We start from the raw sequence: 15,001 nt of genomic DNA on the forward strand, positions 1-15,001 counted from the left end.
GTCTATTAGATTGTAAGCTCTTTGAGCAGGGACTGTCTTTCTTCTATGTTTGTGCAGCGCTGTGTACGCCTTGTAGCGCTATAGAAATGCTAAATAGTAGTAGTAGTATGGTTAAAAAGTGAGGTGAAGAAAGCTATTAGAGCTAAAAGAAATTCCTTCAGAAAATGGAAGAAGGAACTGACTGAAAATAATAAGATTTAATAAACTGGGTGTTACATAAAAAACGGTTTCTGTTAAACAGTAAATGCAATATCAGAAACCAGAGTATTTATCTATAATAATAATACCAGAACCACACAAAAAAAATTTAAAATTATGTAAATGAGTGCTCAGTTTTTTAGGTGTACATACAATGACTCCAGGAATCAAAAGGTAGATTCACACCATCTTGACATCATCGCACGCCTTACCGCCACCTATGAAAATGCTGCTCTCAGACATTTGAAAATTAAAATAAAGTTTTTTTAGAAAAATGCCCGCTACTTAACTCAAGCGGTGTGGAGAACAGTCTTCAGCTTGGTATGCTTTGGCGGGCTTTGCTAGAAAGATACAATATACTTTTTCCAATGCAAGTTTTGTGAATTCATCCACCGAACAAAAAACAAAGTCCAAATTCCTAGTTCCCTACATGGGCCATGTTTCGCCAGTATAATGGCGTCTTCAGTGGAACTGAAAGCAACTTTAGGGAGGAACATAAACCAACCCGATGCAGATCCTACAAAATAATAAGAAACAGCATAAGGAATGGCAAGTCAAATGCAAAGCGCTGATAAGGAAGGCAAAGAGAGACTTTGAAAAAAAGGTTGCTTTGGAGGCAGAAACACATAGTAAAAATTTTTTTTAGGATTATTAAAAGCAAGAAGCCAGAAAAAGAATCAGTTGGACCACTAAATGACTGAGGGGTAAAAGGGGCACTCAGAGATTAAATGAATTCTTTTCTTCGATCTTCATGGAGGAAGATTTGGGAGAAATACTGGTGCTAGAAATGGTATTCAAAGCTGATGAGTGAGAGAAACTGAATGAAATCTCTATAAACCTGGAAGATGTAATGGAACAATTTGACAAATTGAATAGTAGTGGATTGCCTGGACCGATGAACTTGCAGTACTATTAATAATATGTAATTTATATTTAAAATTAGGCTGGTACCGGAAGATTGTAGGGTGACCAATGTAACGCAGATTTTTTAAAAAAAGGTTCCAGAGGTGATCAGGGAAATTGTAGACCAGTGAGACTGACGTTAGTGCCGGGCAAAATGGTAGAGACTATTATAAAGAACAAAATTACAGAGCATATTCGAAAGCATGGATTAATGTGACAAAGCTAACATGGATTTAGTGAAGGGGAAATCTTGCCTCACTAATCTACTACATTTCTTTGAAGAGATTGAACAAACGTGGATAAAGGTGAGCCAGTTGATATTGTGTATCTGGATTTTCAAAAGGCATTTTACAAAGTACCTCATGAAAGATTCCAGAGGAAATTGGAGAGTCATGCAATAGGAGTGTTCTATTGTGGATTAAAAACTGGTTAAAAGATAGAAAACAGGAGACTTGCGGGAATCCAAAATGGCGTCGTAGAGATGTCGCTTAACCAGACGCTCCCTTATCTTCTCCGTGTCTGAGCTGTCGAGAGCCCTATCACCTGTCGGAAGATGGTGAAAAGGAGAGTAAAGGTTCGGGACTTACCCTCAACCCCGGCTGGAACCCAAACCCGACAGCAACCGACGCTGGAGAGATTCGGTGTGACATCGGGACCTTCTGCTGCTTCTTCTCCGAGTATCGGAGCCGAGCTAGCTGCGTCGGCCGACAGTATAGACGGGGTTTCCCTAAGCCCCGTCGAGCGTGCGGCTCTCCCACAGCCGGGAGGTGGAAACCAGGAAGTGGTGCCTGACGCTCAGTTGCCCGAAGAGGTCGAGAGGAGCGAGCAGAGAGGGAGCCCACTCCTGGAGACAGAGCTGGTGGAGAGTGTTTCGGTAGGAACGATTTCAAAAATTCCATCTAACATTATTACAAACTTGAGCCTAGCACTCAAAACCCCTCTCCCAGTGGTTTCTGTGGGCCAATTGAGTAAACCAGCTGTAGTGACGCTTGAGTCACTTTGGGACTTAAACTACACCATGCACTCATCCCTACAAGCAATGATAGTGAAAAACTCAGAGGGAATTAAGACTTTGACTGAAGCTGTCTTAATTCAGGACCAAATAAATACTGTTCAGGTTTCTAGAGTGGAACGAATCGAGAAACATTTAGGTAAAATAGAGATTATGACTCAAACTTCTGTTAAAGAAAAGTGTTTTACCTATAGGAAAATGGAATACCTGGAAAATCAGTTAAGAAGATGTAATTTGAGATTAATTAATTTCCCAAGATCGCCAATGATTTCACCGATAGAAATGTTTAAAAAATATTTAGTAGAAGTTTTGGGCATGTCAAAAGATTTATTACCCCCATTGGTTCGGGTCCAACATTTTCAATCTAATTATGCTGTAGATAAGCAAAAAGATAATATGAATCTAACATCTTTTCTTGAATCGTCACTGGAAGTTATCACTCAAAGAACATCAGCTGTGGTGACATTTGCCCTGGAGATGGACAGGAATGCTGTTTTGAGACTTTTCTTTAGGAATATTGATTCAATGTTTTTAGGATCAAAAATTAGGATATATTCGGATTTATCTAAAGAAACACAGAAGCGGAGGAAAGCCTTTTTGGCACTCCGTCAAAGATCTGTAGTTCTTGGAGCTAACTTTATACTTAAATTTCCTTGTGTTTGCCGTATATTATTTCAGTCTAAGAGTTTTCAGTTTTTTGATCCTAAGCAACTAGAAGAGTTTTTGATTTCAAAAGAAGGAGTGAATGCAAATGTAGTGGTTTATGAAACATATGCATACTGTTAGAGATAACTGTGAGAAAGTGAGTAGGTCAAAGCGAATCCCGTGTATGAATAATTAAGATTTTCCTAATTGTATTTTCTTTTTCTTTTTGGATTCATAATTACCAATTTATTTTAAGGTCGATAGATTGAATTGTGATTTTCACCTATGTAAGTAGGTTTATAGTTCTTTTTTTTTTCTTCTCATTATACACTTGTATTGCAATTGCCATATTAATTCTGTATGGAATAATATATAAACTAATAAAGATATAATAAAAAAATAGAAAAGATAGAAAACAGAGAGTAAGGTTAAATAGTCAGTATTCTCAATAGAGAAGGGGTAGATAGTGGGGTTCCAGAGGAGTCTCTGCTGGCACCGCTGTTTTTTAAAACATATTTATAAATTATCTGGAAATTTGAGTAACTAGTGATGTAATTAAGTTTGCTGATGATACAAAGTTATTCAAACTGGGCATCCAAATGGCAGATGATGTTTAATGTGAGCAAGCGCAAAGTAATGCATGTTGGAAAGAGGAACTCGAACTATAGTTACGTTCTATATTAGGAGTCACCGACGAGGAAAGGGATGTAGGTGTCATCATTGATAATATGTTGAAACCCTCTGCTCAGTGTACGGCGGTGGCTAAGAAAGCAAATAGAATGTTAGGTATTATTAGGAAAGGAATGGAAAACAAAAATGAGGATGTTATAATGCCTTTGTGTCGCTCCATGGTACGCTACACCTCGAATACTTTGTGCAGTTCTGGTAACTGCATCTCAAAAAAGGTATAGTGGAATGAGAAAAGGTACAGAGAAAGGTGATAAAAATGATAAAGGGAGTGGGACGACTTCCCTTTGAGGAAAGGCTAAAGTGACTAGGACTCTTCAGCTTGGAGAAAAGACTGCTGAGGGGAGCTGTGAAATAATGAGTGGAGTGAAATGGGTATATGTGAATCACTTGTTTACTCGTTCCAAAAAATACTAGGACTAGGGGGCACGCAATGAAGCTACAAAGTAGTAAATTTAAAACAAATCGGAGAAAATATTTCTTCACTCAGCGTGTAATTACGGTTGCCAGAGAATGTGGTAAAAGCAGTTCTCTTAGTGGGGTTTTAAAAAGGTTTGGATAGCTTCCTAAAAGAAAGGTCCGTAAGTCATTATTAAAATGGACTTGGGGAAAATTCACTACTTGTAACCCGGATTTGCCACTTTTGGAAACAGGATTCTGGTCTTGATGGACCTTCCGTCTCGTCTGTCCCAGTAAGTCAACACATATCTACTTATTATAGACCAATTTCTTCTCTACCTTTTTTGGCAAAGATCATTGAAAAAGTTTTTCATTTTGAGCTAAGTGGATTTCTAGAACTACATCAAATTTTGAATGTAGCATGATACTGACACACTTTCGATGTTTGACGTTAACCATACTGGTGTTGACAAGGGTTTTTGTGATTTCTTAGTGTCCTTGGATATCTCAGCAGCTTTTGACTCAGTAAACCATACTATTTTTTCCAATTCATTTAAGAGTGATTGGGATTGATGGAATAGAACTTGATTGGTTTTCTTCATTTTTAGAATCTAGTCAGTTTTTTTTTTAACTTCAGCATTGGATGCTACTGTATTTAATATCTACTTGAGTTCTTTATATATGTTAGACTGGGGTTAGTTTACAGAATTTACTCGGATGACGTCCAATTTTCTTCTTCAAAATTGATGAATCTTTCTCTATGAATATTGATTTATTGTCTTTTCCTTCAAACTATTAATAGCAGGATTTAAGCTAACCATTTAATGCTAAATATGGCTAAAACCTGTTTTTGTCCAGTAATCCAGTTCCTACCTTTCCTAAATCTTTTAAGGTTAGTGATCAGATAATTTCCCTTGTTCAAAAGACACAGTGTCTTGGAGTTATTTTAGATTCATCATTATTTGAGATTCTTCATTAACAATGTATGATCATGTTAGAAAAGTAATTGATGTTATCTTTTCAAAATGTTCAAAATTGGCAACTAAGATTTAATGCGAAGAAATGCAGGGCCATGCACTTGAGTTATAAGAATCCAGGGGAACGGTACAATATAGGAGGTGAAGTGCTTCTTTGTACGAAAGAATAACGGGACTTGGGGGTATTTGTGTATGATGATCTTAAGGTTTCCAAAAACTAGAAAAAGTGACGGTCAAAGCCAGAAAGATGCTTGGCTGCATAAGGAGAAGGATGACCGGCAGGAAAAAAAGAGGTGATAGTGCCCTTGTATAAGTCTCCGGTGAGGCCCTATTTAGAGTACTGTGTGCAGTGCTGGAGACTGCACCTACAGAAGGATATAAACAGGATTAAGTCGGTCCACAGGGCGGCTATGAAATTAATTAAGCGGTTTCGGTCATAAAACATATAGGGACAGGCTTAGGGACCTAAGTGGAGGAGTGGCCTAGTGGTTAGGGTGGTGGACTTTGGTCCTGGGGAACTGAGGAACTGAGTTCGATTCCCACGTCAGGCACAGGCAGCTCCTTGTGACTCTGGGCAAGTCACTTAACCCTCCTTTGCCCCATGTAAGCCACATTGAGCCTGCCATGAGTGGGAAAGCGTGGGGTACAAATGTAACAAAAAAAAATATATATGTATACGCTGGAAGAGAGACAGGAGAGAGGGGGATATGATAGAGACGTTTAAATACCTTAGTGGCGTTAATGTACAGGATGTGAGCCTTTTTCAAATGAAGGAGAACTATGGAATGAGGGGGCATACGATGAAGTTAAGAAGAAATAGGCTTAGGAGGAATCTAAGAAAATACTCTCTCATGGAAAGGGTGATGGATGCGTGGAATGGCCTCCCAGTGGAGGTGTGGAGACAGGGACTATGTCAGAGTTTAAGAATGCATGGGACAGGCATTTGGATGGGCCTTTTGGCCCTTATCTGCTGTCATATTTCTATGGGGTCCTTTTACCAAGCTTTGGGAAAAAAGGGCCCTTCGCTAGCGGCGGGGGCTGTTTTTCCCGCATGCAAGGGCCCTTTATACCACAGTGGGTAATAAAGACCCCAGCACACATGGCCATGTGGCAAGGAGCCCTTAACCACTCGTTGAGGTGGCGATAAGGGTTCCCATACTAACCCAGCATTAACTGGGCACTGCGTGGCGATGTCCAGTTATTGCTGCGCAAGCCATTTCCAGGGATTTTCTCCCCCCCCCCCCCCCCCAGAAATGGCGTGCACTCGGGGTGGGACTACCACCGGCAGCCGCATTGGGCTGGCAGTAGTCCCAGAATAGCAAGTGAGTGGCAAGCCCGCATTGGGCTTACTGACGCTCTGTAAAAGAGCCCCTATGTTTCTAAAATTGAAAGTGGTTAGGCGCCTGAAGGACTATTTGACAATTGAAAACTGGAATGGTTATACAAAGTACTTTAATTTATTCTTTTGATGGATTATCATAGAAGACATTGAAATCATTACAGACAGCAAAGAATGTAACTGCCCAAATTCTTTTTTGTTTGTCTAGATATGATCATATTACCCCTGTTTTAATTGGTTTACATTGGTTGTCAGTTGAATTTAAAATCTTTTATAAAGGTTTGTTATTGGTCTTTAAGGTTTTGGTTTATAAGATATCCACAGTGATTTCCTGTGGATTACATTTACACCAATGCTCTTGATTGTTATGCTCAACCTCAGCAAAGTTGATAATGTTCCATCCTTTCGCCAATTTGACTTGGAGTATGGAGCATCTGTCTTCTACATTGCAGGACCAAAATTATGGAATGAATTGTCTCACAAATGAATTCAGCGAATTCTCTTGATTATATTTAAAAAAGCTTTGAAAACATATTTTTTTTCATTAGTTCTGTGGTATCGGACTGATTTCTGTTTAAAAATGCCCCTTGAACTTGTGTCAGTTTATGTGATGTAACCTGTGAATTTTATGTGATGATTTTAGTTTGTAGTTTCTATTGCTTGTATATACTGTATTTATAGTTTATTTTTATGTATTTGACTCTTGTAATCTGCTTTGAATCGTCAGATAATTCGGAATATAAATTTTATAAATAAACCACCCAACCTTTGACTAATTTTATATAGTAGGCAATAGAACATTCTGTCAGGTTGAATTACTAGTTAGATTTTCATAAGTGGTACCTTACTCAAAGCATAGCAACCTGCATCTTCCCTCGTGGGAAGGAAACTTGACAGTGCCCTTTTTTTTTTTTTTCATAAAAGGCTGGTATGGTATTCATCCCAGAGTATTAATAGAGCTGAAAATGAACTTGTGGAGCTGCTGTTAGTAATATGCAATTTATCCCTAAAATCAGGTGTGGTACCGGAAGATTGGAGGGTGGCCAATGTAACGCCGATTTTTAAAAAGGGTTCCAGAGGAGATCCGGGAAATTATAGACCGGTGAGTCTGACATCGGTGCCAGGAAAGATGGTGGAGGCTATTATTAAAAATAAAATTACAGAGCACGTACAAAAGCATGGGCTGCTGAGACAAAGTCAGCACGGATTTAGTGAAGGGAAGTCTTGCCTCACAAATCTACTGCATTTTTTCGATGGGGTGAACAAGCATGTGGACAAAGGGGAGCCGGTGGATATTGTATATCTAGATTTTCAGAAGGCGTTTGACAAAGTGCCTCATGAAAGACTCCAAAGGAAACTGGAGAGTCATGGGATCGGAGGCAGTGTATTAGTATGGATTAAGAGCTGGTTAAAAGACAGGAAGCAGAGAGTAGGGTTGAATGGTCAGTATTCTCGATGGAGAAGGGTAGTTAGTGGGGTCCCTCAGGGGTCTGTGCTGGGACCGCTGCTTTTTAACATATTTATAAATGACCTTGAGATGGGAGTAACTAGTGAGGTAATTAAATTCGCAGATGACACAAAGTTATCCAGGGTCGTCTCTTTGCGGGAGGAGTGTGAAAGATTACAAGAGGACCTCGTGAGACTGGGGGATTGGGCGTCCAAATGGCAGGTGAAGTTCAATGTTGACATGTGCAAAGTGATGCACGTGGGAAGGAGGAACCCGAATTACAGCTATGTCATGTAAGGTTCCGCTTTAGGAGTTATGGACCGAGAAAAGGATCTGGGAGTCATCGTGGATAGAACGTTGAAATCTTCCACTCAATGTGCTGCGGCGGCTAAGAAGGCGAACAGAATGTTGAGTATTATTAGAAAAGGGATGGAAAACAAGCATGAGGATGTTATAATGCCGTTATATCGCTCCATGGTGCGACCGCACCTGGAGTATTGTGTTCAGTTCTGGTCGCCTCATCTCAAAAAAGATATAAAGGAATTGGAGAAGGTGCAGAGAAGGGCGACGAAAATGATAAAAGGGATGGGACGACTACCTTATGAGGAGAGGTTAAGACGGCTAGGACTCTTTAGCCTGGAGAAAAGGCGGCTGAGGGGTGATATGATAGAGGTCTACAAAATAATGAGTGGGGTAGAGTGGACAGATGTGAAGCGTTTGTTTACGCTTTCTAACAATAATAGAACTAGGGGACACAAGATGAAATTAGAATGTGGTAGGTTTAAAACAAATTGGAGAAAGTTTTTCTTTACTCAGCGTGTGGTTAGACTCTGGAACTCATTGCCAGAGAAGGTAGTGACGGCAGCTGGCCTTGCTGAGTTTAAAGGGGGTCTGGACAGATTCCTGAAGGAAAAGTCCATTGATCGTTATTAAATTCTGGGTTTTTGCCAGGTTCTTGGGGCCTGGATTGGCCGCTGTCGGAGACAGAGTGCTGGGCTTGATGGACCTTTGGTCTTTTCCCAGCGTGGCAGTGCTTATGTACTTATGGCTCAGCAAAGGAAGTGCTATAGAAGCACACAGTTGTTTTCTATGTAGCAAAAGGTGCCACTGTCCTGTTACAGCAGGAAGACAGATTAGCATCTGTAATAAAACCTGGAAGAGATTTGGAGAACTCTGGTTGTCGTATCTCAAAATATATGTAGTGGAATTAGAAAAAGTTCAAAGAAAAGTGATCAAAATGATAAAGGGGATGGTACATCTCTCATATGAGAAAAGGCTAAAAAGGTTAGGGCTCTTCTGCTTAGGAAAGGGAGGGTATGATTGAGGTCTACAAAATCCTGAGTGGTGTAGAATGGGTAAAAGTGAATCGATTTTTTTTTTTAACTCTTTCAAAAAAGTACGAAGACTATGAGACACTCAATGAAGTTACATGGAAATACTTTCAAACAAATAGGAGGAAATATTTTTTCATTTGATGAATAGTTACGGTCTGGAACTCGTTGCCAGAGGATGTGGTAACAGCGGTTAGCATATCTGGGTATAAAAAAGGTTTGGACAAGTTCCTGGAGGAAAAGTCCATAATTTGCTATTAAGAACATAAGAATAGCCATAATGGGTCAGACCAATGGTAGCCCAGAATCCTGCTTCCAACAGTGGTCAATCCAGGTCACAAGTACCTGGAGAGAAACCCAGTTAGTAGCAACATTCCTGGGGCAAGTGAAAGGATATTGTATCCCCTGGTGGGCAGGTCCTGGCTAAAGGAGTGCTGGCGTCGGCACAATTGAAGCATGCCACCCACTTCTTTACTGCTCAGACACCATGGATCTTGGGACTTGGGCAGTGGACCGCTTCAGCTGGCAGGGCTTGGGCATCCCTGCCAGCCATTCCATGGGTGCCACAAATTGTAGGGGGTCTTAAAATATGCAGTGTCTCCCTGTTCTCTGTAGCGCCCTGGGGCATTAGGGTGGGGAATGTAGGATTTCTGTTGAGTCTTTCAATAGTTCTGTGTCATTAATGAATTACACTAACCAACTCTATGGTACTTATTCTTTAGTCTCACCCAGAGCGTCTCAGCACCAGACCTTTTGTTAAGTGTATGAGTTTTATTTTAAAAACCTAGCAATAATTCCTCAGTGACATCTGGGAGGAAGTTTTCATTGATGCAGTCAGTACAGATTCCTTGCTGCAGTAGTCTTCAACTTGCCTACTGAGAGAATTCTGAATGTTTGGGTTCAATCGTAGTCATAACTGTCAGGTGCTCTTATGTGAGCCGAGATGTGAAAGATATTTTAGGATCTATTTCTTGTGGAAGAAAAAGAAAAGGATACAACAAAACTGATCTGAATCAGAGTTCACAGATTGATAACAGTGCAACAGAGCCTGCCATGAGTGGGAAAGCGCGGGATACAAAAAAAAACAAAAAACTTTTAACTTCCTTTAGGAAAAATTTGAAAACATACCTCTTTAATATGTATTAATGCTGCCTTTTCTGGTTTATGAAGGGGTAGAATGATATGGAGTCCTTTTACTAAGCTGCGGCAAAAGGGGACCTGCGTTGGCGTTGACGCATGTTTTTGACGTGCACCGGTCCGGGCCCCCTTTTACCGCAGTGGATAAATAGGCAGGTTTAAAAAAAAAAAAAAAAAAAAAAAGAAATGGACATGTGACGAGTGAAGCACTTGCTGCGTTCCCATTTCAGGTGGGAGCACTTACCGTCACAAGTTGAGTTGGCAGTAAGGGCTCCTGCCTACCCCGGTGGTAAGCAGGCAGCGTGCAGGATCATGTGGCACTGCCGGGTTCACACTGGTGCTACAAAAATAAAAAAACTTTTGTAGCACCAGAAATGGCGAGCGCTAGGGGTGGGAAGTACCGCCGGGCTACCGCAGTAGCCCGGCAGTACTTCCCTTTTAGCAAGCGGTACACCCACGTTGGGCTTACTGCCGCTTTGTAAAAGGGCCCCTGTATGATATTGTCTTTTATTCTCTTTCATATTGTATTTTGTTGCTCTGTAATCCACTTTGAATGGCTTGTCCATAAAGGTGATATAAAATCTTATGATGATGATAACCATTGCAATAGATTAAGAAGTAAATCTCAGACTTTTATCTCCAAGAGTTTTCCATATAAATCAACCTTTTATTGCCATCTCATTATAGTTTCCTCTGTCCTTTAGTATTGGCTGCAAACATTTAAAACACCAAAACCTGGCTCTTGAACTGTCATGCCAAGTGATTATTCTACTATTTGAGATCTCAAGCCTATACAGATTTTCAAAGAATTAATTTCATTTTTGTAGTATGTTTTTAAATGTATTAATGCATCTGGCTCTAAGCTTATTAAATAAAATTGCTTAGAAATTAACTTCTCCAATTCTTTGAAAGGGATCTATATTTTGTTCCAGCTTCTCAAATTCCCTTCTGTGTCATACATTACCAAACAAGGCCAATTTTGGCTCACTGGAAGTATCAATCAAGGTAACAGGTCAAAAACATTTTGCCCAATAAAATAGCCACCCAAGTAAATGTTTGTGACTGTAGTTGTCTTGCAGTAGTATCTGCACTTCAAGACTTGTAAGTTAATTTTCCAATACTGGCTGCTGCATAATATATCAAATTTGCAGTAGTGTGGTCTAGCTTATTATATTTGCAAAGTGTAAAATGACTGTTTCATTCTCTGTAAGTAAAATGTTGAGTTGTGACAGGTATTTGGATCTTTCAGCTAAGTGTTCGAGGGAAAAATAAGAAAGAAAAACTTGAAGATTTCTTTAAAAACATGGTGAAGTCAGCAGATGGCGTCATGGTTTCTGGAGCAAAGGTAACTTCTTTCAATGTTATATTATGGAATAATTAACAATGCATAGGAAGCTGACTAGTTTTTACAGTCCATTGACCAGGGCTTAAATTCAGCTGGAATGTTAGTGAAAATAATTTACCAAAACAACTTCAGCACTGTGAGAGCATTTTCAAACTTTGAGGGTCTTTTACTTAGGTGCACTGGTGATTTTAGCACAGCTAAAAATAGGTGCGCACTAAACGCTAAAGACGTCAATGTATTCCTATTTTGTAGCACGCGTTAAAATCTCCAGTGCGCCGAAGTAAAAGACCCCCTTAGTGAGTTAGCTATGCTGATTGCATGATTCATGAATCCAGAAGAGCTGACCTGTGTGTTTTGAAAATGTGTGAGGCAAGTGGTTGCAGGATTGTACTACAGTCTTTCTTGCTGAGAAGGCTGTATTGCATGGAGGAAATCTTCCACTCCTTCAGAAGTACGATTTTGTTGGATGTGTGAAATAGTACTTGAAGAAACAAAACAAAAGTACCAGGGGCCTTCAAAAAAGGGGGAAATAGAACCTTTAATCATGTGTTTAGATAAGACAATCCTTGAATGGACCCGACACGGTCCATGTTTTGGCGCACAACGCCTGCGTCAGGGGTCTACATTAAACATAAACACAAACAATTTAATTATATACATATATGTATATATACACATATAACTGTAAATACACATATATCTAACTTTAAAACAATAAGAACCATAAATATCTCTACTATAATAAAACGCACCTCCAACGTTCTGAAGCTGACTCCGTGGCATCAGTGAAGGGTTCGTAAGGGTTTGTAACATCGTAAGTCTGTCACATCTCTCTCTGCCCCGCCCTCGCGTCAAAACGTGATGACGTTGAGGGCGGCTGACCTATCAGAGGGAACCGCATGATAGGTCCGCCGCCCTCGATGTCATCACGTTTTGACGCGAGGGTGGGGCAGAGAGAGATGTGACTTACGATGTTACGAACCCTTACGAACCCTTCACTGATGCCACGGAGTCAGCTTCAGAATGTTGGAGGTGCGTTTTATTACAGTAGAGACATAACTCATGAGTCACAATGTCTAAACAGCCTGGCTATGTTTCTCCCTAATTTTGCAGTTAAACATCGCAGGGTGGCTGCTGGGGGGGGGGGGGGGGGGGTGGGACAGAGGACAATCGCTGGGTGGCTGGAGAGGGGGCAGGGGACAGAGGACAATCGCTGGGTGGCTGGAGGGGGGGGCAGGGGAGACACGAGAATCGCATGGCTCGAGGGGGGGCAGGGGACAGAGGACAATCGCTGGGTGGCTGGAGGGGGGGCAGGGGGGACAACAGAATAGCTGGGTGGCTGGAGGGGGGGCCAGGGGAGAGAGGAGAATCGCTGGGTGACTGGAGGGGGGCAGGGGAGAGAGGACAATCACACACACTCTCTCACAGACACAATCACACCCAGTCTCGCTCTCTATCTGTCACACACACACACTCGCATGGTGCTGCCAAACATGCAGAGGTGGGGAGAGGCAGGGGGTCCTGAGACCAGAGGGGAGGGAAATGGGGAGGGGGGAGGGAGACCTGAGACGGGGGAGGGGATCCTGAGACCAGAGGGGAGGGGTCCTGAGACCACAGAGGGAGGGCGGGAGGTATCTCTGTCACACACACACTCTCTCACAATCAGTGTCTTTCTCTCACTCTCAGTCTCTCACACTATCCAGCTTATAATCGAAAAAGAAAAACGCCTATATTTTGACCCAAATCGGGAGATGGGCGTTTTTCTCACAAAGGCGTCCAAATTGGTATAATCGAAAGCCGATTTTGGGCGTTTCCAACTGCACTCCATCGCGGAAACGAATAAAGTTGATGGGGGCGTGTCAGAGGCGTGGTGGAGGCGGGACTGGGGCGTGGTTATCAGCTGAGGAGAGATGGGCGTCTTTAGCTGATAATCAAAAAAAAAAAAAGTGTTTTGATCGCGATTTTGGGTCACTTTTTTGGACCCTTTTTTTCTCACGAACAAGTCCCAAAAAAGTGCCTCAACTGCCCAGATGACCACTGGAGGGAATCGGGGATGACCTCCCCGGACTCCCCCAGTGGTCACTAACCCCCTCCCACCCAAAAAAACCCCACTTTATATAAATCATATTTATTAAAGATCAATAACCTGTACAAGTATCAACATAAAAATTGTAACAAATCATCACATCAAATTGCCATGCTCTTCTTGTACAGAGGTCCTCAACGCAAGTCAACAAGTTTTAACATAATTCTCCCTTACTAACACCCCTTCCCTACCCTCCCTCCCTCCCCTATACCTCCCCCCTCCCCACCCCCCACCCTTTGTCATCAGGTATAAACAAGACACCTCTAAAAATTTAACAGTTTGCTCCTGGCAGCTGGGGTCAGTGTATTTAAAAGTGGGCTCCAGGTATTTTGGAAGGCCCGTCCAGTTTTGGATTTAAAGTCTCTCACTCCCATTCTTTCAGTTCGCATGAGCGTTATCATACGAATCTGCCACTGAGCGTAAGATGGATAGTGATGTGATATCCACTCCGATAAAATCACTTGCTTAGTCACTATGATTGTTTTTTGTACAAATGCTGTAAATCCAGATGGTATGGGGTGGACAAATATTGGATGGCCTAACAACAATCCGGAATTATATTTCCACCTGGTCTGCCAAATGTCAGAGACGTATTGTATTATCTGTTTCCAGTATCGTACTATTCCTCTACATTTCCAAAGCATGTGTCCCAGGGTGGCCCCAGGTTCTCTACACTTGGGGCATTCTCCCCATGATGAAAGTCCTATGTGAAAAGCTCTTCTCGGTGAGATATATAGCCGAAGCGCCACTTTGTACTGCATCTCCCAATGTGAAATCATAACTGATTGTTTCCTCAAAGTTAATACATGTGCTGTAAACTGAGGCAATGTAAGATCTATCGATATGTCTTGCTTCCATTGGGACAGTAGTTTAACATAGTCCAACTCCTGAGCAGTATCTCTGATGTGTCTGTGGTGGAATTTAAGTGGCACCCGTTGTTGCGCCGTTAAAGAATACGCCAGGGCCAATTCTTCTTGGACGTCTTCAGCCAGATCTTCCCAGGATAAGGATAGTATATAATGCTTGAGCTGACAGTAATGGAATTCATCTAAGGGGGATAGTCCATACTCTCCTTGAAGCTCCCGGAAAGGTTTTATCCGCCCCTCGAGATTGACAGCTTGTAGTAAGTACACCATTCCTTTTCGTTTCCAACGCTGGAATGCTGGGTATAGGGTCCCGGGAGGGAAAGCCGGATTCCCACAGATTGATTGGAACGGAGTAATTTTTGCAGAAAAGTTATGCAATTTACAAATCCATTTCCACACAGCTTTCGCCGAGCCCATTATTCCTGTTCTTTTTAATATGTATGGTATAGGGGGCCCAGACGCGTGTAGGTAGCTGCTAAAATGTACTTCTGGGTACAAGCCCAACTATATTGATGTATCAGTGTAATCCTGAGTTCCCCGGAACCAATCATTGATGTGGCGCATTCCACTAGCCACTGTCATGTGTTTTATGTTTAGCAAGCCCAAGCCGCCATACTCCACTGGGACAC

At 41.6% G+C, this 15,001-nt stretch overlaps 1 protein-coding gene across 2 annotated transcripts in view; it reads left to right on the forward strand.

Moving 5' to 3' along the window:
- SNX6 (sorting nexin 6) overlaps positions 1-15,001 on the forward strand; it is a 165,381-nt gene that overhangs the window by 76,555 nt on the left and 73,825 nt on the right. For both annotated transcript variants that reach the window (XM_030214380.1, XM_030214379.1), the window contains exon 7: positions 11,325-11,420. In XM_030214380.1, the coding sequence (XP_030070240.1) occupies positions 11,325-11,420 (96 nt within the window). The remainder of the gene's footprint in view (positions 1-11,324; positions 11,421-15,001) is intronic.

The sequence above is a fragment of the Microcaecilia unicolor genome, chromosome 9 (genome assembly GCF_901765095.1).
Source record: "Microcaecilia unicolor chromosome 9, aMicUni1.1, whole genome shotgun sequence".
Taxonomy (NCBI): Eukaryota; Metazoa; Chordata; class Amphibia; order Gymnophiona; family Siphonopidae; genus Microcaecilia; species Microcaecilia unicolor.